The sequence below is a fragment of the Guyanagaster necrorhizus genome, assembly GCF_019112545.1.
Source record: "Guyanagaster necrorhizus MCA 3950 unplaced genomic scaffold BT62scaffold_30, whole genome shotgun sequence".
Taxonomy (NCBI): domain Eukaryota; kingdom Fungi; phylum Basidiomycota; class Agaricomycetes; order Agaricales; family Physalacriaceae; genus Guyanagaster; species Guyanagaster necrorhizus.
The window spans coordinates 484600-511141 of NW_025064909.1; the positions used below are offsets into that span (position 1 = coordinate 484600).

General features: G+C 48.7%; 16 protein-coding genes across 16 annotated transcripts; 8 read left to right on the forward strand and 8 right to left on the reverse strand.

The window, feature by feature from the left end:
- BT62DRAFT_445811 (uncharacterized protein) lies at positions 1 to 860 on the forward strand. The gene is made up of 2 exons (XM_043180923.1): positions 1 to 50; positions 103 to 860. The coding sequence occupies exons 1-2, from the start codon at positions 38 to 40 to the stop codon at positions 786 to 788; spliced, it is 699 nt and encodes a 232-aa protein (XP_043035865.1). The 5' UTR covers positions 1 to 37; the 3' UTR covers positions 789 to 860.
- A 913-nt stretch (positions 861 to 1773) lies between these two features.
- Positions 1774 to 2914, forward strand: BT62DRAFT_1010645 (uncharacterized protein; the record flags this gene model as incomplete). Its single annotated transcript, XM_043177673.1, has 3 exons — positions 1774 to 2048; positions 2101 to 2686; positions 2741 to 2914. 3 exons carry the CDS (start codon positions 1774 to 1776, stop codon positions 2912 to 2914), a joined length of 1035 nt encoding a protein of 344 aa, XP_043035866.1.
- On the reverse strand, positions 2908 to 4973 carry BT62DRAFT_445875 (Arginase/deacetylase). The gene is made up of 10 exons (XM_043180924.1): positions 4903 to 4973; positions 4211 to 4855; positions 3991 to 4155; positions 3735 to 3935; positions 3550 to 3683; positions 3478 to 3497; positions 3406 to 3426; positions 3271 to 3349; positions 3183 to 3223; positions 2908 to 3130 (listed from the first exon to the last, which is right to left on the reverse strand). The coding sequence occupies exons 2-10, from the start codon at positions 4574 to 4576 to the stop codon at positions 2997 to 2999; spliced, it is 1161 nt and encodes a 386-aa protein (XP_043035867.1). The 5' UTR covers positions 4577 to 4855; positions 4903 to 4973; the 3' UTR covers positions 2908 to 2996.
- On the reverse strand, positions 4734 to 6444 carry BT62DRAFT_1010647 (FAD dependent oxidoreductase; the record flags this gene model as incomplete). Its single annotated transcript, XM_043177674.1, has 8 exons — positions 4734 to 4855; positions 4903 to 4971; positions 5023 to 5046; positions 5104 to 5317; positions 5376 to 5747; positions 5801 to 5998; positions 6047 to 6111; positions 6168 to 6444. The coding sequence occupies 8 exons, from the start codon at positions 6442 to 6444 to the stop codon at positions 4734 to 4736; spliced, it is 1341 nt and encodes a 446-aa protein (XP_043035868.1).
- A 1306-nt stretch (positions 6445 to 7750) lies between these two features.
- On the forward strand, positions 7751 to 9721 carry BT62DRAFT_445751 (FAD-binding domain-containing protein). The gene is made up of 4 exons (XM_043180922.1): positions 7751 to 7969; positions 8017 to 8434; positions 8489 to 9190; positions 9247 to 9721. Exons 1-4 carry the CDS (start codon positions 7880 to 7882, stop codon positions 9564 to 9566), a joined length of 1530 nt encoding a protein of 509 aa, XP_043035869.1. The 5' UTR covers positions 7751 to 7879; the 3' UTR covers positions 9567 to 9721.
- Positions 9722 to 10861: 1140 nt separating this feature from the next.
- BT62DRAFT_1010650 (uncharacterized protein) lies at positions 10862 to 11692 on the reverse strand (the record flags this gene model as incomplete). Its single annotated transcript, XM_043177675.1, has 5 exons — positions 10862 to 11084; positions 11135 to 11190; positions 11221 to 11245; positions 11288 to 11484; positions 11534 to 11692. The coding sequence occupies 5 exons, from the start codon at positions 11690 to 11692 to the stop codon at positions 10862 to 10864; spliced, it is 660 nt and encodes a 219-aa protein (XP_043035870.1).
- Positions 11693 to 12066: 374 nt separating this feature from the next.
- Positions 12067 to 13190, forward strand: BT62DRAFT_906234 (Arginase/deacetylase; the record flags this gene model as incomplete). The annotated part of the gene is made up of 8 exons (XM_043183627.1): positions 12067 to 12204; positions 12260 to 12460; positions 12512 to 12645; positions 12698 to 12717; positions 12769 to 12789; positions 12838 to 12916; positions 12964 to 13004; positions 13057 to 13190. 8 exons carry the CDS (start codon positions 12067 to 12069, stop codon positions 13188 to 13190), a joined length of 768 nt encoding a protein of 255 aa, XP_043035871.1.
- On the reverse strand, positions 13129 to 14577 carry BT62DRAFT_445946 (uncharacterized protein). Its single transcript, XM_043180926.1, has 5 exons — positions 14139 to 14577; positions 13590 to 14086; positions 13501 to 13522; positions 13293 to 13446; positions 13129 to 13239 (listed from the first exon to the last, which is right to left on the reverse strand). Exons 1-4 carry the CDS (start codon positions 14411 to 14413, stop codon positions 13308 to 13310), a joined length of 933 nt encoding a protein of 310 aa, XP_043035872.1. The 5' UTR covers positions 14414 to 14577; the 3' UTR covers positions 13129 to 13239; positions 13293 to 13307.
- Positions 14578 to 14887: 310 nt separating this feature from the next.
- Positions 14888 to 15385, reverse strand: BT62DRAFT_936231 (uncharacterized protein). Its single transcript, XM_043187087.1, has 2 exons — positions 15174 to 15385; positions 14888 to 15110 (listed from the first exon to the last, which is right to left on the reverse strand). Exons 1-2 carry the CDS (start codon positions 15316 to 15318, stop codon positions 15094 to 15096), a joined length of 162 nt encoding a protein of 53 aa, XP_043035873.1. The 5' UTR covers positions 15319 to 15385; the 3' UTR covers positions 14888 to 15093.
- BT62DRAFT_445944 (uncharacterized protein) lies at positions 15194 to 16287 on the reverse strand. The gene is made up of 3 exons (XM_043180925.1): positions 16134 to 16287; positions 15339 to 16081; positions 15194 to 15278 (listed from the first exon to the last, which is right to left on the reverse strand). Exons 1-2 carry the CDS (start codon positions 16144 to 16146, stop codon positions 15396 to 15398), a joined length of 699 nt encoding a protein of 232 aa, XP_043035874.1. The 5' UTR covers positions 16147 to 16287; the 3' UTR covers positions 15194 to 15278; positions 15339 to 15395.
- BT62DRAFT_936232 (uncharacterized protein) lies at positions 16137 to 16859 on the reverse strand (the record flags this gene model as incomplete). Its single annotated transcript, XM_043187088.1, has 5 exons — positions 16137 to 16183; positions 16232 to 16341; positions 16398 to 16600; positions 16654 to 16688; positions 16818 to 16859. Coding segments are annotated over 2 exons (150 nt in total), but the record flags the coding sequence as incomplete, so codon positions are not given.
- Positions 16860 to 16926: 67 nt separating this feature from the next.
- BT62DRAFT_446048 (uncharacterized protein) lies at positions 16927 to 18509 on the forward strand. Its single transcript, XM_043180927.1, has 3 exons — positions 16927 to 17080; positions 17128 to 18208; positions 18261 to 18509. Exons 1-3 carry the CDS (start codon positions 17049 to 17051, stop codon positions 18297 to 18299), a joined length of 1152 nt encoding a protein of 383 aa, XP_043035876.1. The 5' UTR covers positions 16927 to 17048; the 3' UTR covers positions 18300 to 18509.
- Positions 18510 to 19418: 909 nt separating this feature from the next.
- Positions 19419 to 19970, forward strand: BT62DRAFT_936234 (uncharacterized protein; the record flags this gene model as incomplete). The annotated part of the gene is made up of 4 exons (XM_043187089.1): positions 19419 to 19459; positions 19493 to 19522; positions 19602 to 19800; positions 19853 to 19970. The coding sequence occupies 3 exons, from the start codon at positions 19419 to 19421 to the stop codon at positions 19798 to 19800; spliced, it is 270 nt and encodes an 89-aa protein (XP_043035877.1). The 3' UTR covers positions 19853 to 19970.
- Positions 19971 to 21015: 1045 nt separating this feature from the next.
- Positions 21016 to 22994, forward strand: BT62DRAFT_922779 (uncharacterized protein; the record flags this gene model as incomplete). Its single annotated transcript, XM_043184432.1, has 9 exons — positions 21016 to 21061; positions 21302 to 21447; positions 21491 to 21546; positions 21986 to 22097; positions 22235 to 22255; positions 22393 to 22469; positions 22503 to 22691; positions 22734 to 22777; positions 22834 to 22994. The coding sequence occupies 9 exons, from the start codon at positions 21016 to 21018 to the stop codon at positions 22992 to 22994; spliced, it is 852 nt and encodes a 283-aa protein (XP_043035878.1).
- Positions 22995 to 23122: 128 nt separating this feature from the next.
- Positions 23123 to 24710, reverse strand: BT62DRAFT_446117 (uncharacterized protein). Its single transcript, XM_043180928.1, has 4 exons — positions 24591 to 24710; positions 23878 to 24539; positions 23726 to 23822; positions 23123 to 23665 (listed from the first exon to the last, which is right to left on the reverse strand). Exons 2-4 carry the CDS (start codon positions 24533 to 24535, stop codon positions 23428 to 23430), a joined length of 993 nt encoding a protein of 330 aa, XP_043035879.1. The 5' UTR covers positions 24536 to 24539; positions 24591 to 24710; the 3' UTR covers positions 23123 to 23427.
- Positions 24711 to 25331: 621 nt separating this feature from the next.
- On the forward strand, positions 25332 to 26214 carry BT62DRAFT_922781 (uncharacterized protein; the record flags this gene model as incomplete). Its single annotated transcript, XM_043184433.1, has 6 exons — positions 25332 to 25474; positions 25496 to 25575; positions 25696 to 25782; positions 25812 to 25826; positions 26026 to 26111; positions 26155 to 26214. 6 exons carry the CDS (start codon positions 25332 to 25334, stop codon positions 26212 to 26214), a joined length of 471 nt encoding a protein of 156 aa, XP_043035880.1.
- Between the last annotated feature and the right edge of the window lie 328 nt (positions 26215 to 26542).

Consider the following 26542-nt stretch of genomic DNA (forward strand, 5'->3'; position numbering starts at 1 on the left):
AGGACCGAAGTTACCATCGGGCTTAGTGTTTTCGAAGATGATCTCTGAGGGTAAGACATCGAACCATCGTTACGTTTATAGACCTAACTGGACGGCTACTAGCTTTTGTCCTCCTGCCAAAGTCACGCTACCTTGACAACATTGGGCTGTGCAAGCCCACCCTTTTATTTCATGAAACGTATCAGCCAGATTTCCACACAAGAACGATGCTCCCCACCGAACTGTGTAACCTCGTCATCGACCATTTCCATGACTCCAAGCCATCCCTCTTAACATGCTCCCTCGTCCGCCGTGCATGGGACCCCGAATGTCATTTCCATCTCTTCCACAAGGTCCAGCTCTGTCGCGACACAGCTGATTCGTTCTTCCAGCTGATCGAGAGCCCCCATGCTATCCTCGCTTCAGCCCATATACGCGAGCTTGATGTCGCGCAGAATTCCGTCACTGAAGGTGGAAGTCTCGCAGGCGATCTGCTTGATGGTCGGGCGTTCCAGGGAGTCTTGACTCGATGTCCTGCAGATGTCTTTGAGCATGTGCAGAAGTTGTCGGTGACCTGCGTTGGCCGGTGGACACTCACCGATGCAGAGAAACTGAGTATTGGGCATCGATTCAAGAGTGTGACCGAGCTCCGGTCGTGGATGGTTGTTTTCCAGACGGATGAAGAGTTCCAAGCTCTGATCACTTCGATCCAGGCGCTGAAGTCTTGTCTTTGCAGACTATACTGTTCCGGGCCAAGGATTCGGAGGAAGATCACTCGGATGCCAAGCTCACACTTCCAGCCAACTTAGATACAATCTCGCTCAACGACGTGTCCAACCCTCGTGTTATACGTTCCTTGATCCCATGTCCGTCTCTCCGAGTATTCATGTGTCACTATGTGAACTTTGTTGACTTTGAGCTGACAGTGGCTAAAGAGTTCGGACGGCTTTTGTTATCTTCTGGCAAGCGCTTGGAGGAACTCGGGTTCACCATTCCAGGCTGCAGCGTCCCTCAACAACGGTGTTGATCTTGGTGAGTCCGTCTGCATACTTTTACTGGCCTTCTCACTGACCAGCTTTCAGATATCCGATTCAAAGACACCGACCTCTCCCGACTTTCCAATCTTCGGCGGATCGCACTGTGGATTGAAGACAACCAGTACCTCATTCCATTCCTCAAACGGCTCACCGAGTCCGACTGTCCGATTCCAACGCTAGAGATGCTGGACATCCACTGTCTCTCCGAGCATGATCAAGATTGGGAAAAGCTTGATGAGATCGTCCAGTATCCCTACTTCCGTGAGCTCCAAGAGATCAAAACCTCCGTCAAGGTGTATTGTGGCATCGAATATATTGGGCAAAAGCGTGTATGATACGAGAAGCCCAATGATGGGGCACAGTATCACAAGGTTCATGGAGACGTTGCCAAGGTGCCAGGTGAGGGGAATACTACGCCCAGTGGATGACTATTGGATTTTTGATAATTCGATGTTGTACGGACAAGTCGGCCGGCAGACGAGGAGAGGGCGGTTTTTGAGGATGATTAGTGTTGTCGGTTGGTCGGTTGGGAGGGAGTTGAGCTATTCCATTGTGCCGTCTACACGCGTTTTTTCCTGGTCGTTGCTTCTTTTCTGTTCAGCGAGCTCACAATTCTAGCACTCCTTTTTCTGGCTGTTAAACATTTTGATGTCCCAAGTCAATGGCTTGCAACCGTGGCTAACCGGGGTTGTCTTTCGGCAATTGCCGCATCTTTCACTACAGCTACCACCACCACTCCCTACTGCTACACACCATAATGGACAAGTCTTTTTGGTCAATCATCCAATGGCTTCCCAATGAAGTACTTTCTGAAGTCCTTCGGTTCTGTGCGCCCAGGGAGCTTGCTATTTTACTCAGGGTCGCAAAGCTGTTCAACGGAATCGGACTGCCTTTGTTATACCGCGATGTTTACCTTGGCATAAGCCAGGGAAAACGGGCTTCGGTTCTTTCTTTCATGGCGTCTATAGAACGGGATCCAGCGAGGGCGCGAATGATAAAGGGAATTCGGATCATAGCTTTAGATTTGGAAAAGTACGCATTGGTAATGAAGAGGCTGTCGGTCTTTGAACTCACGCTGTTACAGCATCGAAGCCGTTACCCCTATTATGGAGGGTATCAGAAACTTCACCACCATTGTCCCCGCCATCGTTCAGCTGACAAACATAGAAGTCTTCCGAATCGTCTGCGAATTCGACGAGGAGGCGTTGCTCGATTTACTCGACGTGGCCTTTTTCACTAAAATCCACACCCTTACTCTTGCCTTCAGTGGACTCCTCCACCCTTCTCAAATATCACCCTTCATAAACAGGCACCCGACGCTTCGCAGCGTTTCACTTCAGTCCAATTCAGTCTTCGGTGACAATTTTTCCGTTTTCCTATCAGCATTCCCTCGCATAGAATTACTGGAACACATGTCCGCTCCTTTCGAGTACTTCCTCGGCGACATACCCAGTAAGAACTTGACTTCTGCCTCGATCGATTTCAGCGTATATGGAAGGCCGGAAATCGGGAGGACCTTTGTCTCGCTTGCTAATTCTGCTGCGAAGGATAGTTGCAAGACACTCGTTTGCACCACCCAAGGCTCATACACGCCTTTAATGGAATACATATCCGGTCTGATGCCGAAAATCGAAAACCTCACCATCAGGTCTGGCCCTCTGCCTCGTTTTGTACGTGCCTGTCTTCTCTTCGTAGGCCAAATGTTCATCAGCACTCGTTTACAGGCATCCTTTGATGAATTGGCCAAGCTCAAACATCTCAAAAAGTTTACTCACATCACAGTTGACAAGGACGACGATGGATTGCAGAAAGCAATTGATCGCGTCGACGACCAACTGTTTCATGGAATGTCTTCGACATTGAGTCTGTTGAAGCTATGTACGCATGGGAAGTTCTGAATAACTGAATGCTATATTCATTCTTCTTCGTAGACGGAACAACCTGGTCACGAACAAATGATGGCTGGATCCGCACCAAATCCTAGTCTACGTAATACAGAAGATCTTCGACCGTCCACGGAGACCCCTTATGGCCCGCTTTTGGTGGTGCATCAATCTGCATCGCCACCAGAAAATCATGCACTAGATCGGCTGCTGCGATACCAGTGATATCCGCTGGGTGCCGTGGTCAAGTTACACCGTAATATGAAATAATCTAAAAACTTACCATGGTCGTATGCTGGGGCAACTTCGACGATGTCAGCGCCACTGTTAACAGGTTAGCAGAGTGCAGTTTGGATGGAGGGACGACGCACACAAAGTTTAGCCCTGCCAAGCCACGGATAATCCGCTTCATCTCGCGTGTGGTCCATCCGCCGGCTTCCGGCGTTCCAGCTGCGACGCTTGTCAGAAATTATGGAATTATCGTGTGGGTGATTCTTGATGCTTACTGGCTGGTGCAAACCCAGGATCTGAGAGGCAAAATGTCAGAGGGTGCTTCTTTCCGTGAGACGGCCACTTACCTACGACGTCGATGTCGAGACTGGCGAGAGGGAGTTGAGGGGTATGATCTTCAGTATGGGGACATCCCTCACCTCAAGTATACAGGACCATTGCCTACACGCCTTCGAATGGCCTTTATCACGTTCTTGATGCCATAGTCATCGATATCTTCTGCGCTGATTACCTGGAAGCCCACAGACTCATCGTGGGTGACTTGTGTTGGACCCTTTCTATCTATCAGCATTCATGATGCGATAACAGTGCTGGGTACACGCACGCGCATCTTGCTTCTGATACCTCCATGTATACTGGTGTTGGTCATCAGATGTTCTTCATAAGCGATGGTGAAATACGATCCGTGGGTGATACGCTCTTGGTCAGTCCTGCCTTCGACAGCGCCGGTGTCCATGTGGGAGTCGAAGTGGATGACGGACACGGGCCCGTATATCTTGTACAGGGCGCGCAAGATGGGAAGGACCTGTTGCATCCACGAGCGTTGTATGGAATATGATAATGACACTCGAACAGCTTACAATCGTATGATCGCCGCCTAACGTGACGATACGCGGATGTTCTACACCATCCTTAGTCAATGCAGATGTCCTAGTAGCCCCGACTGCAGGCCTATTGAGCAACGTCGTGTACGCGACTTCCATTTGGTCGATAGCTTTCGCGTTATCCATTGGCGTCACCGGGACCTATTCACGAATGAATCAACTTCCAAGGATAACCACCTCGCACACGCGCGCGTACATCTCCACAGTCGATGATCACCGAGCCTAACCCTCCAGGATTAGTCTCCCATGATAGGTCCCACGAGTATTCGCCAATCGACTGCCTCCTGCTCCCGCTCCTGATAGCGTACGGCCCGAAACGCGCTCCTGGGCGGTAGGTCGTCGTGGTGTCGAAGGGCATACCGAGGATGGCGATATCGAAGGTGTGCAATGCGTCTTCGAGGCATTTGTGGTAGGGCAAGTGGGCGTAGCTGGTGATGCCGGAGAATCCCAGGTCTTTTTGGGGCCCATATTTCAAGGACCAAGGCTCGTCCAACTTGAGCGGCTGCTGGGACTGAGCCTGCGCGAGGAGGGGAAGGAGGAGTAGAGGGAACATCGTAGCCATATGGGTGATTGATTGGGAGTATCGATCATACTTTATCAAGTGGAAATAGAGATAAGGACTCTCATGGCGATGCCGGCGGCTTCAAAATATCATAGATAGCGCCGTCTGTTCATACGCTTATCATTGGTAATAAATTATATATCCTTCTTCATAATCTTCATGCCTTGGCCAATCGTTCGGGTGTGGGTTTGAAACACTCGGGAATCTTGGTCTTTTCCCAAGGTTCGCCTTGTATCAAAGCTGCAAGACCTTTGGCACATGCGGGTATACGCGCCATTCCTTTGTTCACGTTAGTCGACGACTATATTCGGAGAGATGAATCATACCATGGCCATTATGACCCGCGCAAATGAACGCGCCAGGTTTATCGTACAATTCGCCGACGAATGGGACCTCTTGAGGGCAATGTATAAGTCTTCCGATTGTTTGTCTTCAAATACACTTACTTTCAAGTGTGTATCCCATAGTCCCTGCCATCACGGTTAAAAAAAAAGGGGGTGTTCGCAGCAGATACTCCAACTACCCACCTGTCCAGTCATGTAAGAGTCCTTCACCCACTGCCTCTGTTCCCCAGTTTTCAAAATGCACCGGCATGGCGGTCTTCAGATGCTCAGTGATCTCAGGAAGCTTCACGCTGTCGTCCGTCTGCCCCACGACATCCGAGTCAGGTACCTTGAACCTTCCGCCACCGATGATGATGATGCCGTCCTTGGGACGCTGGATCATATAGTCAAAGTTACCCTGTGTTTTTTTCTAGTGAGAAGGATTTTCATGGCTCTGGGTTAAAAACCAGACGGACGTTACCCCACTGATATGAACACGTATGCGTGAGCGCATTCTTGCCGGAGTATGCCTTGGTGGGGACGATGGCTGAACACTGCCCGCGTACGGGGATGATTTTTTCAGCAAACTCGGGTAGGAGCGTAGCGGTAAACGCGTTGGTCGCGTATACGACCTTGGTTGCCGTGATAGATCCTCGCGGGGTCTCGATGACCCACCCGCCTCCTCCCCCGTTCGGAGCTGGGTTCACCGCCGTAGCTGGGGTAGACGTCTGCAAGTTGAGACCGTATTTATCGATGCACTGAGTGAAAAGATGGGCGACGAGTTTGTAAGGGTAGAGCGAAGCGGCGGGGAAGGCAGCTGCTAGGACGCATCCGGGGATTCGAGTGAGCTGGGAAGCTTATAAGGACAAGGATAGGGGAACGCCGATAATTTGAGACTCACACGTTTCGCTTCCGCTGGGTCAGAATGCCAATCGATGATGCCGTCAGTAGGACCGCCGTCTGCTTTGAACGCGTTGTAAGACTCGGTGAACTGGTCGGCACACTCCTGGTCCATGGCGACATCAAACGACTTTCCTCGCCACCAGTCGCAGTCGATGTTTTCCTTCTCGACGAGTTCGGTGACCAAGTTGAGGTTGTCCTGTTGGGTAGTCAGACGCCAGCTCCGATGGGATAAAAGGATGCTCACCATCTCATTCTGAATCACCTTCAAAGCCTGTTCTTTACCGAACCTGGCTTTGTACCTGATGTACCCTGTTTCTATCATGATCACCCCGTTCACTAGCCGACTTAAACAAATCCCAACGCACCTCGATAACAGTCCGGCCGACAGTGGCCACCGTTCCTGCCGGTAGCGCCATCACACACCTCTCTCGCCTCCAACACGACTACGCTCTTCGGAGGGTTCTCTCCTGTGAGGAGAAAGTACGCTGTAGATGCACCCGTAATACCTGAGCCAACGATGACGACGTCTGCCGTCGTGGGCAGTGCTTCAGTGGTACGATGTCCAATGAGCGGCGACGAGCGGACGCCCTGCAGCCAGAATGAGAGACAGGCATTTGGACCGGGGAATCCTGGAACGGACATGGTGTGTTTTGGAAGAGTGGAAATCTGTAGGGTGCGACATAAATATATGAAGGCGCTTATCAGAACACAAACATAAGTGGCCACGGGGAAATTCGATACGAGATAGAAGCGAATCATCACCAAATATGTTGGATTTGATTTCCTACAGGGTTGTAATTAGGTTCCAGAAAAGCAGGTCAATGGTCATCATCATCATCAGTAACGACGGAGCCCTGCGGTGGAAATGGAGCAAGAGAAACAAATGCCCTTGTTTCATGGTTGCAGTTTCGAGCTCAAAAAGTGAGATGGAGAAAAAACCTTTTTTTCTTTCAGCCTCCGAACACGACGCCGCGACGAGTTGAACGAAGGGTAGCATAAAAATCTATTCAAACTCTGGATAAACAAATCTCCTGCGAGAAAAATGAGTTATCGAGAAGGTATGGATTCTGGTAGGGACACGAACCTCAATTTCTGTCATCGGTCAGCCTCAACAACTTCAGTTCTGACGGCTCAGTGGATGCTCAACGTCCAAGTCTTGGTTTTGAGTCAGGTTCGAGCCTAGACTCCGGGTTCCCGGGCCGTTTGGAATATTCCGGCAGCTTCATAGGCAGCTTCTGTCGGCTACTTGCCATCACTTCAAATTACAACGACCTTTCCGCAGCGTCTTTCCGTGATTTTGTTTGTCAACTTCCCGCATATAAGATCACTAATTGAAACCCGTGCATCTCTGCTCTTCTGGTCACGACAGGTAGGCAACCAGACTTTTTTCGAGCTCCAGCAAAGTTTACTTACCATCCATTTATAGTTTGTAGCTACCGAACGGTGATGGGCACACAGAATGAAGCCATTCGGGCGATGGAGCGTGTTACTGAATGCGAGCCTTCGCTGTCCTTTTGCTCAATAAGTCGACTTTGGCTTCTATCAGCCGTACTGATGGCACGGCCCGATGTCAACCTAGCCTGACCGCTAAAACAATTTTGACATCTGCCCATGCTCATGCCTGCCACGTTGGCATTTCTACTCAACAGGATGAAGCGTGCAAGGCCTCGATAGAGTCCTGGATATGTTATGACCTGCGGTCGTCAAGGGTCAGGCTCTTTCTCTCTCTCACGGCTAGGCGTCGGCAACCGTCAACGATGTGACGAGTTTCGGTTAACGTCACTTCATCGATCTTCTTCGAAATTACATCAAACTTTATCGGACTAGATTTTCGTTGGCCACTTTTTCTAGGAAAGAACATATTGGACTATCAACGCTATGGTACGATGTTTTTTGGCCTCCTGGCAGCACTCCGATCTAACTTGTCTTTCTCTAGTGCCTAGGAGCCCGGATCCGCACTGAGGCCGTTCAATCTCGTTCTCATCAGATGCAATCAAGGGCAACACGAATGTTTTTTTGGAATAGTAACTGAGATATAAGTCAGAATGTTTGGTCGATCACGACCCTGTCAATCACGATGCGACCTCTCTCAGCAAAGCCCATCTTGTTTCTCATCATCAAATGGTTTTCGGATGTTGTATTCGCCCATGGAAACACCGAACGCTGCGTAAGCCCCATTTTCACTCTTCGAGGCTCTCCCCTGACAGAGATCAGTGCAAGGAACTTTCCTCGTCTCTCCACGTCGCCACACCTGGCTCACAACATTATGACACACATTTAAACACTTACTTCTCACTTGATCAAGGTCGCATGCAACCCGCTTGCGTTGTCTTTCCCTCGGATGCCTCTCAGGTGTCCACGGCCGTGTCTGTGGCTTCACACCACGCGTGTCGGTTTGCAGTCAAAAGTGGAGGGCATATGGCCTGGATTGGCGCATCCAACATCGGTGCCGACGGATTCGCGATTGATCTCGAGAACATAAACACGCTGACTATCTCTGATAAGGGCGATAGCGTGGCTCTAGGATCTGGATTGCGCTGGAAAGACGTATACGACTATCTCGAGCCTCTCAATCTAACTACAGTTGGCGGTCGGATGTCAGGTGTTGGAGTCGGAGGGTTTATTCTCGGTGGTGTGTGGACCTCATCGCTCCTTGCAATGATGAGAATACTGATGATAATCTTAGGTGGCATTTCTTTCCTCTCATACCGACATGGGTTCGCCAGCTCGAACGTTATTAATTTTGAGGTGGTCCTTTCATCAGGAGAAATTGTCAACGCCAACTCAACGAGCCACCCAAGTCTTTACTGGGCTCTGAAGCTTAGCAGCACCAACTTTGGGATCGTCACACAATTCACCATGTCCACGTTCCCTATGAATAACGTCTTTGGTGGCGCTCAAGTCTTCGCGATAGAAGAATCTCAAGCACTAGTGCTCTCCCTTGTCCAGTCTACAGCTTCCCTCAATAAAAATCCCGATCAATCACTCGGCTTGCTTCTCACCTGGTCGGCTGCTGTGCAGCGATATGTCGTCTGGGCCCCACGCATCCAGGTAGACACCTCAAGTGTGCCTCCGCCTCTTACATCTGCTTCGCCTCTTCTTGATACTCTCAGGATAACCAAACTGAGTGACATTTTCACGGAGTGGTCTGGCGAAGAGTCTTCCATCCGCGGGTACAACGAGTGGCTGACCCTGACTATCAAGATAGATAGTCAGCTACCGCTAGATATCTTTGTGAAGGGCCAAGCGCTCTTTGGACCCTTCATCGAACGAGCTGGATATCATTGGGGCTTCGCCGTCCAGCCACTTTCGCGACGAATGATTCGGGAAAGCATGGACAGGAATGGCGGTAACCCCTCCTCGTTGTCTCCTAATGAAGATTTGTTCGGTCCGTTTCCCCCTTCTTGAGATCTCGGACTATACTGATGGGAAAGATTGTGTTAGTCTTGCTGTTCGTTTCCTCGTGGACGGATCCTGCTGATGGCGAAGAGATGCGCACTGTGATTCGACAGTTGGCAAGTTGGTCTCAACAGGAGGCGATCGAGAGGGATTTGCTGGAGGATTTTGTCTATATGAATTATGCCTCGGGAGTGCAGGACGCACTCATGAGGTCCATCGGCCCCGAAAATCTCTCCCGCATGCTGGATATCCAGAAGCAGTATGATCCTGGCAACGTCTTTGGGACGCTTTGGTCGGGAGGGTTCAAGTTGCGAGACCCGACCGTGGATGTTGCTGACACGCGTCGGGACATATCGGAACTGTAGGCACTTCTGATGTGACAAAGAACGGCTTGGTAGGTATGCAGCATCACACGACAGTAAAAATTTCTTACGGTACAAAGAGAAGTAAGGATACGGTAAAGATCATAGAAAAAGTTGATGAATTGACACTGCAGGTATACTTAATATAGCTTCAGACTTTGTAAACCCTTATCTAAGCCCCCTCATCGACATCCCGTTGCTCAGAGCCAGGACAAAGAAGGACGCAGAGTCTTCCAAAAATGCTCGCCAGCCGTCCTGCCATATCCAAGCTATACTATCGGATGTAATAGACACCGCGCTTGCAATGGAATCATGGACCAGGCCATGACATCAATGACTGAGGATTTCCTTGTGTGCTCCTACAAAACGTCATGTACATCGAAATTTATCGCTGAGTGCTATAGACACATTGACGGTGGCGTGTGTAGAAGTATCTGCATATACCACAAGTACTTCGGTGTAGCAAAAGAAAGTCGATCAAGCCGGTTACGCAGAGCTGGCTAACTTCAGCGCGATTCAGGTGATTGAATAAACGCACGTCCTCAACACAGAACTCCCTTCGAAATCAAGTCAGGTGCACGAAACAACAGTCAATCACACTGATTACAAATGGATGGCTAAAATAGCTGGGTAATCGTTTCACAAGAGTTCCCATTTAATTCAGAATTTTTCCACGGTCTTGTATTCTTCAAGTTTGTGCTCTGGCTATCCAATGATTTCGAGCAGAAGGTTTTAGCTACGATCCTGTGGACGACTATCACAGCTTCAGAACCATATCCTTATGTGGTTCAATGTCCGTCTCTATTCGCTTGCACAACAATTCTCCTCCATGAAGAACCGCAACACCAACTCGAAGCTATAATCACCTGCGTATTGCAGAGACGACGACACGAAAAGAAACCAACACGGCTCTGCATAAGCCTGACACCAGGGCCGGGCTTTTCAGAGCTTGGCTTATTCGGGCTTGAGCCAAGCCCTGAAATCGCTAACGTCGTCGTCGGACAACCCAATTGCCGGAATTGAATGTCAATTCATACTCTTTATCTCTCTCGCCTTGTTGCGCCATAACATTAGCCAAAGATGCTCATGCCTTATCGTAAAGTTATATCAGATTCATTTCCACTATCAGGGCGTACACAAGAATGATTTGGTGATCTAAGTAGAAGGCTTAGGTCGGGGTTTCTGCTTGGGTCGTTTGAGACTTCCACTGCCAGTTAGGGGACTCCAATGGATCCTTGTACAACTCTACATTTATTTTGGTCAAACAAACGCAACCTGAAGGAGATATTCAAAAAACTTCACATGAGCGACATGTTCCATTCTTCCTCCTCCTCTGAATCAGAATCGGCCGCAAGCTGTTGTCCAGCATTACGTTCAGCTGACTCGCCGCCAAGGGCAGCTTCATTGAGAGTTCCAGATCCTGTACTGGACTGAGATTTCTTCTCTGACGTGTTGTTAGTACTCGCCGCTGCATTATCCACAATCGGCGTTTGCGATTTTGACCCGGCGGCCGTTGGTTCTCTAGAAGCGCCAGGTCAGATGGTTCGTACAATCCAGAGAAATAAGCAAACGTTTTGTCTGATGAAGCCATTCGCTCTGTGTGGATCGATTGCAAGAACAAGCGGATCTATGGATCCAAATAAAATTGTTAACATACATGCCGTAAGAGCGAAAATCCGACTCTGAATATCATTTTCAGAACTTCACAAGAAAGTAGTGCGAACGCTGCTTTTCGGATCATTGAACGAAGTAATGCCGAAAACATGCTCGACATCGCCTTATGTACCATAGATAGTGTGACTACTCCCAACCGCCTCGTGAGCTTCCGAGGATCGATAAAGCTCCCAGTGACAGAATTCCGGCTTGTCATCCCTTTGACGCAATGAGAACAAGGGTGTAAAGAAGCTTGGTCGCTGGAAACCTAATAATATCGCCCCAACATATAATCGGAGGCTCGTAAAAGGACGTACTACTACTCTCCCCGAGAGCTCTCCATGGTAAAACCCTCCGTGCCATTGGCTTGGTTTAAGTCTAGTCGGTGGTCTAGTTGGGGGTTTCGGTCGAGCAATCCCCCTCGCAATGGGACCATTAGGACGTCCTGCCAACCGTACGACACTATTAAGGGCCATGAAAATTAGAACCTCTCGTGAATTGCAAGCTACTCATGCTACTGACGTTGCAATTGTTCTTATTGCATGGCTAACTTGTGTCTTGTGTCTTTCTGAGGACTTAGATCATCACCATTGGGGCCTTGAGGACGGGCGACAGTAGTGGTAGTTATTTACAAGCAGAGCGCAAACAAGTTCGATCTCTTAAGCTCCCATTCCCACAAGGTCAGCATCTCGTTTCGAATAGAGAGAAAGAGAGGCAAACTCTATACCCAGAAGAATGTATATAGCAAACGTTACCGCCTCGCTTGACTGCAGTCTTTTCTCCATAAACACCTGGAGAACTTTTGGGCTAAATCCAAGAGCACCTCAGGCCAGGAAAAACTAAGAAAACGATGAAAAATAATCAACGACTTTACGGCGGAGACTTTGAAAAAAGGAATGAAGTAGTAGTTGCAGAGAGGACATCTGCATTGGCTAAGGATGGTGTGGAGCATCCGCGTATTGTCGCGCTAGGCGGCGATCATACGATTGTAAGCTGTTCGAGTGTCATTATCATATTCCATACAACGCTCGTGGATGCAACAGGTCCTTCCCATCTTGCGCGCTCTGTACAAGATATACGGGCCCGTGTCCGTCATCCACTTCGACTCCCACATGGACACTGGCGCTGTCGAAGGCAGGACCGACCAAGAACGTATCACCCACGGATCGTATTTCACCATCGCTTATGAAGAACATCTGATGACCAACACCAGTATACATGGAGGTATCAGAAGCAAGATGCGCGTGCGTATACCCAGCACTGTTATCGCATCATGAATGCTGACAGACAGAAAGGGTCCAACACAAGTCACCCACGATGAGTCTGTGGGCTTCCAGGTAATCAGCGCGGAAGATATCGATGACTATGGCATCAAGAACGTGATAAAGGCCATTCGAAGGCGTGTAGGCAATGGTCCTGTATACTTGAGGTGAGGGACGTCCCCATACCGAAGATCATACCCCTCAACTCCCTCTCACCAGTCTCGACATCGACGTCGTAGGTAAGTGGCCGTCTCACGGAAAGAAGCACCCTCTGACATTTTGCCTCTCAGATCCTGGGTTTGCACCAGCCAGTAAGCATCAAGAATCACCCATACCATAATTTCTGACAAGCGTCGCAGCTGGAACGCCGGAAGCCGGCGGATGGACCACACGCGAAATGAAGCAGATTATCCGTGGCTTGGCAGGGCTAAACATTATGTGCGTCGTCCCTCCATCCAAAGTGCACTCTGCTAACCTGTTAACAGTGGCGCTGACATCGTCGAAGTTGCCCCAGCATACGACCATGGTAAGTTTTTAGATTATTTCATATTATGGTGTAACTTGACCACGGCACCCAGCGGATATCACTGGTATCGCAGCAGCCGATCTAGTGCATGATTTTCTGGTGGCGATGCAGATTGATGCACCACCAAAAGCAGGCCATAAGGGGTCTCCGTGGACGGTCGAAGATCTTCTGTATTACGTAGACTAGGATTTGGTGCGGATCCAGCCATCATTTGTTCGTGACCAGGTTGTTCCGTCTACGAAGAAGAATGAATATAGCATTCAGTTATTCAGAACTTCACATGCGTACATAGTTTCAACAGACTCAATGTCGAAGACATTCCATGAAACAGTTGGTCGTCGACGCGATCAATTGCTTTCTGCAATCCATCGTCGTCCTTGTCAACTGTGATGTGAGTAAACTTTTTGAGATGTTTGAACTTGGCCAATTCATCAAAGGATGCCTGTAAACGAGTGCTGATGAACATTTGGCCTACGAAGAGAAGACAAGCACGTACAAAACGAGGAAGAGGGCCAGACCTGATGGTGAGGTTTTCGATTTTCGGCATCAGACCGGATATGTATTCCATTAAAGGCGCGTATGAACCTTGGGTGATGCAAACGAGTGTCTTGCAACTATCCTTCGCAGCAGAATTAGCAAGCGAGACAAAGGTCCTCCCGATTTCCGGCCTTCCATATACGCTGAAATCGATCGAGGCAGAAGTCAAGTTCTTACTGGGTATGTCGCCGAGGAAGTACTCGAAAGGAGCGGACATGTGCTCCAGCAATTCTATGCGAGGGAATGCTGATAGGAAAACGGAAAAATTGTCACCGAAGACTGAATTGGACTGAAGTGAAACGCTGCGAAGCGTCGGGTGCCTGTTTATGAAGGGTGATATTTGAGAAGGGTGGAGGAGGCCACTGAAGGCAAGAGTAAGGGTGTGCATTTTAGGGAAAAAGGCCACGTCGAGTAAATCGAGCAACCCTTCCTCGTCGAATTCGCAGACGATTCGGAAGACTTCTATGTTTGTCAGCTGAACGATGGCGGGGACAATGGTGGTGAAGTTTTTGATGCCCTCCATAATAGAGGCAACGGCTTCGATGCTGTAACAGCGTGAGTTCAAAGACCGACAGCCTCTTCATTACCAATGCGTACTTTGCCAAATCCAAAGCTATTATCCGAATAGCCTTGATCATGAGCGCCCTCGCTGGATCCCGTTCTATAGACACCCTGAAAGAAAGCGCCGAAGCCAATTTTGCCTGGCTTATGTCGAGGTAAAGATCGCGGTATAACAAAGGCAGTCCGATTTCGTTGAACAGCTTTGCGACCCTGAGTAAAATAGCAAGCTCCCTGGGCGCACAGAACCGAAGGACTTCAGAAAGTACTTCATTGGGAAGCCATTGTATGATTGACCAAGAAGACTTGTCCATTATGGTGTGTAGCAGTAGGGAGTGGTGGTGGCTGTAGTGAAAGAAGATGCGGCAATTGCCGAAAGACTACCCCGGTTAGCCGCGGTTGCAAGCCATTGACTTGGGACATCAAAATGTTTAACAGCCAGAAAAAGGAGTACTAGAATTGTGAGCTCGCTGAACAGAAAAGAAGCAACGGCCAGGAAAAAACGCGTGTAGACGGCGCAATGGAATAGCTCAACTCCCTCCCAAGCGACAAACCGACAAGACTAATCCTCCTCAAAAACCGCCCTCTCCTCGTCTGCCGGTCGACTTGTCCGTACAACATCGAATTATCAAAAATCCAATAGTCATCCACTGGGCGTAGTATTCCCCTCACCTGGCACCTTGGCAACGTCTCCATGAACCTTGTGATACTGTGCCCCATCATTGGGCCTCTCGTATCGTACACGCTTTTGCCCAATATATTCGATGCCACAATACACCTTGACGGAGGTTTTGATCTCTTGGAGCTCACGGAAGTAGGGATACTGGACGATCTCATCAAGCTTTTCCCAATCTAGATCATGCTCGGAGAGACAGTGGATGTCCAGCATCTCTAGCGTTGGAATCGAACAGTCGGACTCGGTGAGCCGTTTGAGGAATGGAATGAGGTACTGGTTGTCTTCAATCCATGGTGCGATCCGCCGAAGATTGGAAAATCAGGAAAGGTCGATGTCTTTGAATCGGATATGAGAGCTGGTTAGTGACAAGGCCAGTATAAGTATGTAAGGGGACTCACCAAGGTCAACACCGTTGTTAAGGGACGCTGCAGCCTGGATGGTGAACCCGAGTTCCTCCAGGCGCTTGCCAGAAGATAACAAAAGCCATCCAAACTCTTTAGCCACTGTCAGCTCAAAGTCAACAAAGTTCACATAGTGACACATGAATACTCGGAGAGACGGACATGGGATCAAGGAACGTATAATACGAGGGTTGGACACGTCGTTGAGCGAGATTGTATCTAAGTTGGCTGGAAGTGTGAGCTTGGCATCCGAGTGATCTTCCTCCGAATCCTTGGCCCGGAACAGTATAGTCTGCAAAGACAAGACTTCAGCGCCTGGATCGGAGTGATCAGAGCTTGGAACTCTTCATCCGTCTGGAAAACAATCATCCACGACCGGAGCTCGGTCACACTCTTGACTCGATGACCAATACTCAATTTCTCCGCATTGATGAGTGTCCACCGGCCAACGCAGGTCACCGACAACTTCTGCACGTGCTCAAAGACATCTGCAGGACATCGAGTCAAGACTCCCTGGAACGCCCGACCATCAAGCAGATCGCCTGCGAGACTTCCACCTTCAGTGACGGAATTCTGCGCGACATCAAGCTCGCGTATATGGGCTGAAGCGAGGATAGCATGGGGGCTCTCGATCAGCTGGAAGAACGAATCAGCTGTGTCGCGACAGAGTTGGACCTTCTGGAAGATGTGAAAACGACTTTCGGGGTCCCGTGCACGGCGGACGAGGGAGCATGTTAAGAGGGATGGCTTGGAGTCATGGAAATGGTCGATGACGAGGTTACACAGTTCGGTGGGGAGCATCGTTCTTGTGTGGAAATCTGGCTGATACGTTTCATGAAATAAAAGGGTGGGCTTACACAGCCCAATATCGTCAAGGTAGCGTGACTTTGGCAGGAGGACAAAAGCTAGTAGCCGTCCAGTTAGGTCTATAAACGTAACGATGGTTCGATGTCTTACCCTCAGAGATCATCTTCGAAAACACTAAGCCCGATGGTAACTTCGGTCCTCTATATGTAAGATAAGTTCAAGTTCCTTTGACATCCTAGCGGGCAAACCATCGAACTGCCAATCTTGGATTGAAAAAACCAACCGCTGGTTGGGGGATCGTTTACCCTTAAAACGGTTCTATTTCGCGTCACAAGCTATAGCACGCAGGATGGCATTCCTGTAGGTACATTTGCGCCGTCATATTAGAACACACGCCGAACAGCCGCCACATACAGGAGACTGTGCAATCGATTATTGTTATATGCCATCCAGTGTTAAGCCAGAGTTCCAAATGGTTTTTGTCCAGCAGTCTAGAGCGTCGCTAATCTGCTCCGTCAGTAAGACACGAGATTATACTAGTAGTGCTAGCGTTAGCCAAAGTAGAACATGAAATATATGATGGGTATGAATATGTCTCGAAAGGATATGTATGGCATCTAGACGTTGAACCAATTAATGAGGAACCACTATCCAGATGAGAGATAGGTACCTCTTCAACCAGAGAAACATGAATTGAAGGGAATCATCTCCATCACCCATTGATGCCAATTATTCAAGTTCAAGCTTCAAGCTTCATAGTTCTCACGGACCAGACGAGAACAATTCTCACTGTGGATTTTCAGGTGCTAAGTCTGGCTCAATGTAGATATAAAGGACAGAATACGCGGCAGACTTGGATGATGATCAAAGCAGGAATGGGTAACAGGTGTGACATTGTGACTTACCACAGGTGCGCACGCTCTTCTCAGTCAACGACTCGCAAGCCTGTACTCGGTCAGAGCCTTGCGACCAACCCTTTCTGTGAGACTAGCCTTGAATCAAAATTGAATACTAATTCAGATTCATCGACATCTTTAGTTTCATATAATTCACTGGTCCAAAGATATGGCACAACCTCAAAGAGCCATTGACCATCGGTAGGCATCGTGCAATCGGCAATGAAAGCAACTAATGTAAAGTGTAGAATCTCAATACCTCTCCAAAAGAACGACTTGTGCAATCATCCCCGTCAGCCCTCGGCTGCTGAACTTTGCCCTCCAGAGATCATTGAAGAGATCATATCAGGCTTGGACAAACCAGACGCTGCATCCACTGCAATTGTCTGTAAAACCTGGCTTGAACCATCCCGCATACGCCTGTACTCCAGCCTGCAGTTCATATACCCTGCTCCGCTACTCGTCTCTACACTACGGACATGCGCGGCTGCACGATCATACATCCACACGCTATCCTTGAGAATAGCATTTCCCCGGCCAAACATCCCAGTGACACCTGCAGATTTTGACTGGCTTCTCCTTCTCCCTCCGGGAAACATCCGGTCTTTCCGTGTCATTTTCGGTGATTTGTGCTTGGAAGATGTGATTCTGCCAGATGTCATCAGGCAGCTCTGTGCGACCGGCCTTTCTGCGCTTGAATCTCTCGTCATAACCACTTCCGTCATTGAACTAGAGACGATCAATCTCTTCGCTTCTCTTCGTTCTTTAAGAGAAGTATGCCTTGGAGTGTTAGTGGCTGTAGTCTTGAATGCGGAAGTCCCAGTTTTACCTCCGTTGACAAGACTCGGAATATATACCAACATTCGGCGTGACCTGCCACTATTCCTCCCAATTAGTTCCTTGTCATCGACTCTGACACGATTCGACTACCGATGTACTATCGGAAGGGGGAATAGCCCACTTTCATGCCTTCCCCCGATTCTCAAGGAACTCAAACTTCTCCGTCGTTTGACTGTCGATTCAGATTTCAGATTTGATTCCATGCCTTTTATGGACGACATCGTCGGACATCTCCCGCGGTTGGAGTACCTACATGTCTGTACTGGTATATGGAGCTCTGTCCTACTCGAACGTTTACCACCTTTGGTAACATACTTGAGCTTGGCGCATCCAGGTACCGACTCACTACAGTCATTTCCCATCCCATCGATTCTGCAAATGCTGGATGACCACGTCGGTGTTCTGCAGACCCTAGTGTTGCAAATGTTCATTAGACGGCAGCTAGATCTGCAGTCGTTGATTTGCCGCTTAGGTAGCATTGACCTCATTGTGAGACCTGACATCGCTGTGGGCGATCGAAGCCATCTCATCTTCGACAGAGAGTCAGACAGATGGTAGATATTCGAACAACCTAGCATAGACTAAACGGGACAGTAAACGAAGGATGATTCAAACATTCATGTAGTATGCGAAACAAGTTAGCAGATCCCCAGGCTATGTGGAGTAAGAAATCTTCTTGTCAAGGTTCCGCTCGATGGTACGCACGACTTCCGACGCACCAACGATTGCCTCCGGTGGTGGATATCCTCCCTCAAGGAGGTTCCATAACAGAGCAGCATCGTCGATGAACAATCGCTGATTTATCTTCCCAAGGGAGAGAAGGCCATTCCATGGTTTCTCTTTGACGAGGCTCTATCTGACGAGAAATTCTAGTTGAACGGAAGTTTTAGCTTCACACCTTTGTCCAAGCTTATCGAAGACGGGTCCTTTGACAGGAAGCCATATGATGTGTAGATCCAGGCTGAAGCCACAGTGGAATCTTTCGGACGTCACCTGGGCTTTAACCTTGTACTCCCCGCTTAAATCTACTGGTAAAGACCCCCACGACTATTGCATAATTCATACTAGCCGATGTAATGATCTCTAGACTTGCTAATAGAGGATACGTGGTTAGGACTGTACAAAAACACGGCTTGTGAAATATATTGAAATGCATTTAATGTCGGTTTCTATATCAAAATGTTGCTGTCGGGGGAGCAGACTGGTGCGAATGATGCCGTGCCCGTAGGAGCACGTCCATTGCGTAAGGCCATCTCCTCCAGCACAAAATGTCTGGTCTCCACCACTATCATCATCTCTTCGTAGGTTTCCTCTCTTCACGAATGTATAAACGCTACTAACACTCTCGTAGCGATGACTTGTACTCCATCGTTGTCAACGGAAATTAAATTGGAGCAAGAAACGGTTACAAAAGCTCAGCTGTCTACACCGCTGGACTCGAATCTGAAGGGCACAACGTCTTCGCTATTTCCGTGAACAACACGGGAAGATCTGCCGGTCTCATTGCCATGACCCTTGTGGACTACAGCGATGGTACTATCCAGACTATCGTCATTGACACCACCTGGAAGACGATCTTGAAGCTACGCCCCGCGGTGGCTGGACTAGTCCGAGCTTCGACGATTCAGCTTGGGCTGCTGCAGTGTCTGAGGAACCTACGGCGAGGGCGCCTTGCGGGACGCCCCCACTCCTCCTTGCCATGAATATGACGGGAGTCAAGTCAATCCATACGCCGCTGGGGTAGACCCTCTCGTTCACAGACCATTCCGAAAGACTATCGCATCCCCCTATGGAAAAGCTTCTGTCTGTGGGAAAATCGTCATGACCACGACTGTTTTCCTTCCCTCTTCATCACCTTGACCTGTGTGACCGCAACTTGCAGCTACGATGAGTGCACGGGTGTTTTGGTGGCGTATGATGATGGGACATCGGAAACGTATTACACGGATGACTCGTGGAAGACGCTGGACGAAACCACTCCAGCTGGCTTTGAAGACATGGATTTGGATGACAGTCCGTGGATTAGTGCGACGGAGTGGGTGAATGGTGAAGCGAATTTGGTGACTGTTCCGCGTGCGTAAGCTGTCTTGTACGATGAGCTCAGTTAGACTTTGTCTTAATCGTGGAACTTACTACTTCTATACCCTTTGATCTTCAATGATATGTTGGTGCTGGTTTCTTCTTCGCAGTTCACTGTGGCTCCGAGTCGGTGTGGCGGTTCGTGGGAGAGAATTGGTGTGAGTTTACGTGAGCGAATAAGAGCAGAAATATTTGCACGGCTTTATCGCGATAACCAGAGCACATAACAACGGCAGAGCATGAAACAATTCAGCATTGAATAGAAGAAATTACTGTGGAAAGCATCAGTGGCGGGAGGCGTGCAGGGGGAACTATTATTTACTCAATGACTCCCGAGTCATGACTCAGAATTGATAACCGTTGTCAGGAGCCGTGTGACATTTAGTCCTTTGAAGATTGAAACGTGTAGATACAGTTTGATGGATATGTCTTGACAGCCTCTAGAATCTGGTCAGGCTCTACAGCGCCCAGTTCAACCCCGACAGACAAATACACCTCCATGAATTCACAGCCAAATTGGAAGCAGAATCGAAGGCACTAAATTCAGGGTAGACACAGGCAGTGCCTGATTCCGGAGCATAATGTGCCATCGATAGCAGGTGTTATATCCTTGGTGATGGCGACCGGTAAAATTGCTGGAGCCCGAGTGGCTCTTAGGTGGAATATGTTTGAGAAAGTCGCCATTAAAATGAAAATATATTGGAACCATCACAACAACCAACCGTCTCCAAATTCAAGGACCAAATCGATATGCTGGTTGTAAGTGGCAAGGATCGACCATAGAGGCCTGTCGTCCATTCCAGTCAACATGCGATCACGTGTACGAATTGATGCCAACTCGGCTCGCCCAATTCGGAGTTCCTTCTTTTCTACCACGACGGCCGCCTTGACTCGCGTTCCCTCCATTTGGGTTCTGCCTTTGTTCCTCGGGGCAGTCCGAAGATACAGCCTGTATGGCTTATTTTTTTCATCAGCCGACTGCCCTGAGTCCAGACTTGTCTGAAGATGGAAAAACCGTGATAGACGCTGGTCGATTGATCCTTTCGGACACGGCGCGAAAACATGAGGCAAACAAGCGACAACTGGTCCTCAAGGTATAAAAGCTTCGCTTTCTCTCTCTGGGTTCCCATCCTCTCTTGCCTTTGAGCAATGAACTATCATACTCAACGCTACTCTTGAGACGACGACGCCACCCGCCCTCTCGTCAGAGGACGTGGATGGCGATCCTCGTGTGTGGCTGCCTTTCCCCGCCACCCCTCTGTGGTAGGTTACCGACGTCGTTGCGAGCGAGCAATTCCCTCACTCTACACATAGTCATTGATTCTACGAGGTTCCTCTACGTAGAATCTACTTAGTGAACGTACTATCGGCGTCACAACTTGAGTGGCTCATCGTGCCACATCCGCGTCGATGTTATCATTAATCGGCAACATATGTGTACGTTCTTCCCTACCGCTTCTTCAGTTCGTCTGCTGATGCTTTCCTGGGTCAACGTCTCTCTAGGCCCTGGGAGATACGTGCGGTCGCTCTGCGACTATCCGGGTCACTGTCGGTTACCATATCGCTCCTCCTACTTGGCGAATCATGGTGCTCCTGATTTCAGTCGAGCGAACCCACCGTCGGGTGAATGGAGCGACTTGGTGACCAAGGTCAATCTCAACATGATCGGCTAGGCCATGGATCGGCACGCAGCGATGGGTAACGATACCCATCCATCTTCCCAATGAGGTCGTTGACCGACTCGAACGGTGAGCGACGTCAAGCGTCGTGGTAGATGCGTGCGGTCGTTTCGACGACTATCCTTGGCCATTGTGCCCTCTCCCTTTCGTGATCCGACGGCATTGATGACCCTTCCTTGGACAGGCCGGTCATCCGCCTTCGATAGGGCTGATGGCGGCCTTGGATCGGCATCCATCTTTCCGGCGACGTAGTGCTGAGTACATCGTTCGAGCAAGCGACCGAATCGGTGAGGAGTTTGTAGTCGGATCTCTCTGAGGCGTCGGCTGCTCCTCTCTTTCAGTGCCAATGGCATTGATTGAAATCTCCGCAGTGAGTTGTTATCTTTATCAGACAACTTTGATCTAACAAGGAGATTTCGTAGCTTCGGTTCGCTTTCTGCCAAAAAAAAAATGGTAGGTCGTCTTCCTGCCTGATTTCTGTCTCCGTTGTTGATGATTATCTTTTCAGAATTGCGCGAGGTCCTAAGACTCGCTTGCATCCTTCAAGACGGGGTGGGGTATTGAACGTTGACCACGGGATGGCAGGTGGTCTCCAATACACCCACCCTAGAAAAATAATGGTGCGTCACTCGGCGTCACGACTTGGACATGACGATATGACTGTTTTTCTTTTCAGTGATAATCACCAAATAACATACATGTACATCCCTCCCCCTCGTCTTTTGCTGCGGATACTAATGTGTATCCATTGTTCTAGAAATACCTGCGGACGAAGCAGGTATCAAAAGGAGTTTGGACGATTAATAATGCGTAGGCGTCGCAAGGCTGTCAAAATGCGCCGACGCGTCCAGTGGAAAGAGCTGAGTATACATTTATTCAACTCACCATTCTCTCGCCGTCTGACATTTTTTGCAGCATGCCATTCATATATTCCGACTTGCCATCCATTTAAATATCAGGGTCAATAGCGAGGCAAGACCTCGGTTTGAAAGGTACGCATTTCCCGGGGGATAAGACGGGGGCAGATGCGCGCTGCCTCCGTCTGGGTGCTCCCTTGCCGTGGGCCCCGGGCTTTCCACCAAACGCACCTATACCATCGCGTCCGGTTTGTCACCTCATTCCGGTTGGAAGTTGTCCGTACACAGAGAAGCCTTTGAAGGCTTACTCGCCGTACCGACCTTGCTTCTTTCCCTCCTTTCGATCTGGATAATCAGGTTGGTACGACTCTTTGCTGTGCTTATATTTATTGAAATCAGTTGTCTCAGTTCTGCCTTCGCTTTATTGGTGGTATCTTCCACGCGTATGTTCATTTATTACACTTCCTTCCTTCTGTCTCTCTTACGATTTTTTCCCTAGATCCTCAAACTGCGACATCACGATTTCACGACATTAAGAATCAAACACCTCAATCGAAGGTCGATCACATCTTTCGTCCAGCCGCTTACAAGCTAAACTCTGGCAACACAATATCGCTCACGTCGGCCGCCAAAAGTATTGCTATGTCAACCACCTTGTAGGCGAGTGAGTGCTTTCAATGAAACGCCAACATCATCACATCGAGTGAGCTCGCATCCCAAGAACAATAAAAGTACGTCGACCTTTTGTTTTGATCTATTCTTTATCTGATCGTGGTGCTTTTAAGGGACAGACAAACTATCAACTCTTGTGTGAAGTGCTCTATAAGCGAGTGATAGCCTCTGCGTGAGGCGCCAACACAACGACAATACGCAGTATTGTCCCCTGGGGGATAGAACGGAAGTGGGTGCGCTCCCCTCCGTTCGGGTGCTCCCTTGACGTGGGCCCCGGGCTTGCAGGCGTTGTACGGCTGCCTTCGGCGCTGTCTCGCCGTACCAAACGCACTTCGCACTTCAGCGCATCCTAGATATTAACTCAATGTAGTATTCAATTTGCATAAATTCTATCCATAATATATCAAAATCATGAAAGTCTTTAGTCCAAATCCAGCATATTCCCCTCTTCGTTCAACCAAGCTAACCGACCCAATGATCCATGTTGATGAGTAGCACGGGGGAGTCGCGAACGCACTGCCATCCCTACGAGCACGCAACTTTGTATGATGCTGTATCCAAGGGAAATCTGAACATGCAGCCGGGAAAGATTGTTCATCCACAAAGCATTGTCTAGGTCGGTCCAATATGGATGGTCTCTATCAGACAGAGAGGCATTGCTATCAATGCGGATTTTTAGGTTCCAGAGTGAGCTGGGATGGCTGAGTGTCTTGGCCCACCACTTGATAGAATGTATATAGTCGCGCCGCCTGTCCAGAACGAGGGTAAACGTGAGGTTGGAAACATATGGCATCTTGAGGGCGGGGAGTTCCTCATCTGCCATATCATGAATCAGCGATTGAAGAACACAAAAAGTATAAGATTAACGTACGCATGGCTATGCACCTGAATGTTATCTCTCTGGGTCGGGCAATGACAGGAGCGAGGTTAGCAAAGAGATCCTTCGTCCCCGGAATAGGATTGTTCAAGCCGGAAATTTCCAGACAATTCACCGACGACAGCGAAAAGGGGCGGTTTTGGGCCATCAGAAAGCGGAGGAGGGGCGTCGAAGAGTTGTCGAGATGAAGTGTTAGAGAACTGACTGATGGATTCAGTCTGCCTGGGATTCTGTTATACACTATGGGGAAGTCGTCGAATGTCACTCCTTCGATGGATATTATGGTGAGGTGGGAGTAGGAACTCAGAAGAGTAACAAATTCATTCTGGCTGCAAGTAACATTGTCTAGAAAGAGCTTCTTGATAGTCGGGAAGGACATAAGCGCTGTGTGGTACTCGGAGCGGTCTTCCCCGAAGGCGGACCACGCAACTCCATTGATGGCCATAGTTTCCACAGGCTTTTGTCCGCGTACGTCCGCAAGGTGCCGTAGCAAACGAGACAAGCCCCCGTCATAAACACCATTTCTTATCTTGCCGCAGATATAGATGCGGCTGATGTCATAAGTTACCCAATGTTGGCGTTCGCACATCTCAGTATAAGTCGGTAAGGACCGAAGGCGACGAGGTCCTATATCATGGAAGGGTTTGACCATGGCTCTGTATATACATTAGTCATCACATACCATGGGGAAAGAATTCATAACTTACAGGGTGTATATAAGGAAGAGGCTTCTTAATAGGTGAGGGGGTTGGAGAACGGGAAGTGTGAGATGGTCGCAAGAACCACTTGCATCCCTTTATATGTCGTGGGCGATGAATGAAGGCCACAGGGCTGCGGTCCGATACAAGACAACCAACAAAGCACAGTGACGGCCAAAGAGTCTGACAAAGGCTGAAGAGAAAACCATTGCTAGAGCTCTTTTGCTGAGCTCCGACCCCCTGTGGACAATATCACTCACTGCTAAAGAGATGCACACATGTGAATTGCAAGGTAACCAGGCGAAGAATTTCCTTGTACAAAGTTTGAAAGATCCGGTGAATTCCAAAAATTTCAGAGCCGAACATTGAATAAAAAGGTTCCGGGATCTTGCACTTGGTCTTGTTATCGAAACACAAGACAGTTGAACGGTCGAAGCACCGGCAGTGGGTGAATAGGAACATTACATTTAGATCCCAATTTCAAAGAAGGAGACTTTGTTGTTGCTGTCTCCGTCTTTTTGTAAAGGTGGCGGGTCGACGATGTCGATGCTGGCCTACAGAAAAAGACGTTTGGCTCTAGAGAATGCCTAGCTAGTCAGCATAAAAGTTTCAGCATTAGTGCTTACAGAACATTGACTATCATTGAAGCCATTGTGGCTGCACGGACAGATTTCAATGAGTTGCTGTCAGAGGTGCGCCTCAGAGGACCACAGTCGCTTGGCATCGAGTCCATAATGCGGTTCCGAGTACATGCTGGGTATGCCGTCTCTCAGCTCCTTCTCTGTTACACTGCAAGGCCTCGGAAGGGCTATAACATCTCAGGCCGCAATGAAGAGCATTAGGAAACAGAACAATTTGACAGGAAATAGAAGAGAATATTGGTGCAATTCAATGTAATGCTCATATCCTTTCAGCACAAAAGACTCACGGATAGACTCACAAACTTCACTCGCAGAACTTCAAGGCATCTCTTCTGCATTTCTGCTGGTCAAAGGTGCATTATATATTACCTCTTGCTCAATACAGTGTATTCAATGACCAACAGGGCAATTAATTGGACCACCTCAGATCATCTTGAAATAATGTTTTGTATTCCTTGGATACCATTGCCAAGATCACAGCATTGACACTGGCAGCTGTGGTGATGGTTTGGCCTTGGATCAGGATCTCCCTCTCAAGGAGTCCCAAACACAATCAGAATGTATTGACTCAATTTTGATAACATTCTAGGTTTGTATCAGATTGGTAAGTATAAAGACTCCCACTATGTGGTGCTGTGCATCTTGTAGCAATGCAATAATTAGTATAACACCCAGGGATAGAGAAGTTAGGGACTGACCCAGATAAAAACCTTTACAATCTACATTTAAGGCAAGCCTGAGTGGAGCCAGGACTTCAACCAATCTGTATATCTGTTGGCTGATGTTCCTATCACCCTTTCCAGAAATTGAGGGCTTTTTGAAATTGGAGAACAACACTGGGGAACAAAGATGGATGAAGACATCCAGAATGTCACATCCTTCCCTAAGTGTGAGTCCAGTTCTTGGATCTCAGGACCTTGTTTGCTAGGCAGAATTACATGTGCATCCATGGTGCTGGTGATAGAACAATTGTCAATTTCAAGTTCTTGTAAATGTGAAAATGCACAAATAAGAGAATGGAGGTCATCCACATGGAGAGAGGTGTCTGTCAAGGTCAGTTGAGTAATGTTAGGGAACATGATGATGGAGGCATGCAATCAGTGGCAGGATGGAAACTCAGACCATTTCACTTCATTGAGGAAGAGCATGTGGATGTCCCCATGTTGGGTGACAGCCACTAGAAGTATGGAGAGAAACAGGTCACAGAGGTTGTTGTGTGGGCCTAGGCATTCAATGCTGATGTAGAAGAAGTTGGGTGTGAGGACAGCTTCAAAGGAGGGTGCATTGAGAAGACAGCTATAGAGATCACTGCAGGTGTAG

Coding starts and splice junctions, on each gene's coding strand:
- BT62DRAFT_445875 (XM_043180924.1), bottom strand. CDS start 4,576: ATGGCTACGATGTTCCCTCTACTCCTCCTTCCCCTCCTCGCGCAGGCT. Junction 3,498..3,549: donor AATGGTCCTGTATACTTGAG/GTGAGGGATGTC, acceptor CCCTCTCGCCAG/TCTCGACATCGACGTCGTAG. Junction 3,131..3,182: donor TGCCCCAGCATACGACCATG/GTAAGTTTTTAG, acceptor CACGGCACCCAG/CGGATATCACTGGTATCGCA.
- BT62DRAFT_445751 (XM_043180922.1), top strand. CDS start 7,880: ATGCGACCTCTCTCAGCAAAGCCCATCTTGTTTCTCATCATCAAATGG. Junction 7,970..8,016: donor ATGGAAACACCGAACGCTGC/GTAAGCCCCATT, acceptor GACAGAGATCAG/TGCAAGGAACTTTCCTCGTC. Junction 9,191..9,246: donor TCCTAATGAAGATTTGTTCG/GTCCGTTTCCCC, acceptor AGATTGTGTTAG/TCTTGCTGTTCGTTTCCTCG.
- BT62DRAFT_445946 (XM_043180926.1), bottom strand. CDS start 14,413: ATGGACAAGTCTTCTTGGTCAATCATACAATGGCTTCCCAATGAAGTA. Junction 14,087..14,138: donor ATAGCTTTGGATTTGGCAAA/GTACGCATTGGT, acceptor ACGCTGTTACAG/CATCGAAGCCGTTGCCTCTA. Junction 13,447..13,500: donor CTGGCCCTCTTCCTCGTTTT/GTACGTGCTTGT, acceptor ACTCGTTTACAG/GCATCCTTTGATGAATTGGC.
- BT62DRAFT_936231 (XM_043187087.1), bottom strand. CDS start 15,318: ATGTGTCACTATGTGAACTTTGTTGACTTTGAGCTGACAGTGGCTAAA.
- BT62DRAFT_446048 (XM_043180927.1), top strand. CDS start 17,049: ATGGCACAACCTCAAAGAGCCATTGACCATCG. Junction 17,081..17,127: donor CAAAGAGCCATTGACCATCG/GTAGGCATCGTG, acceptor TGTAAAGTGTAG/AATCTCAATACCTCTCCAAA. Junction 18,209..18,260: donor TAGGTAGCATTGACCTCATT/GTGAGACCTGAC, acceptor TCTTCGACAGAG/AGTCAGACAGATGGTAGATA.
- BT62DRAFT_446117 (XM_043180928.1), bottom strand. CDS start 24,535: ATGGTCAAACCCTTCCATGATATAGGACCTCGTCGCCTTCGGTCCTTA. Junction 23,823..23,877: donor ATTCAGGTGCATAGCCATGC/GTACGTTAATCT, acceptor ATGATATGGCAG/ATGAGGAACTCCCCGCCCTC. Junction 23,666..23,725: donor TATATACATTCTATCAAGTG/GTGGGCCAAGAC, acceptor CCGCATTGATAG/CAATGCCTCTCTGTCTGATA.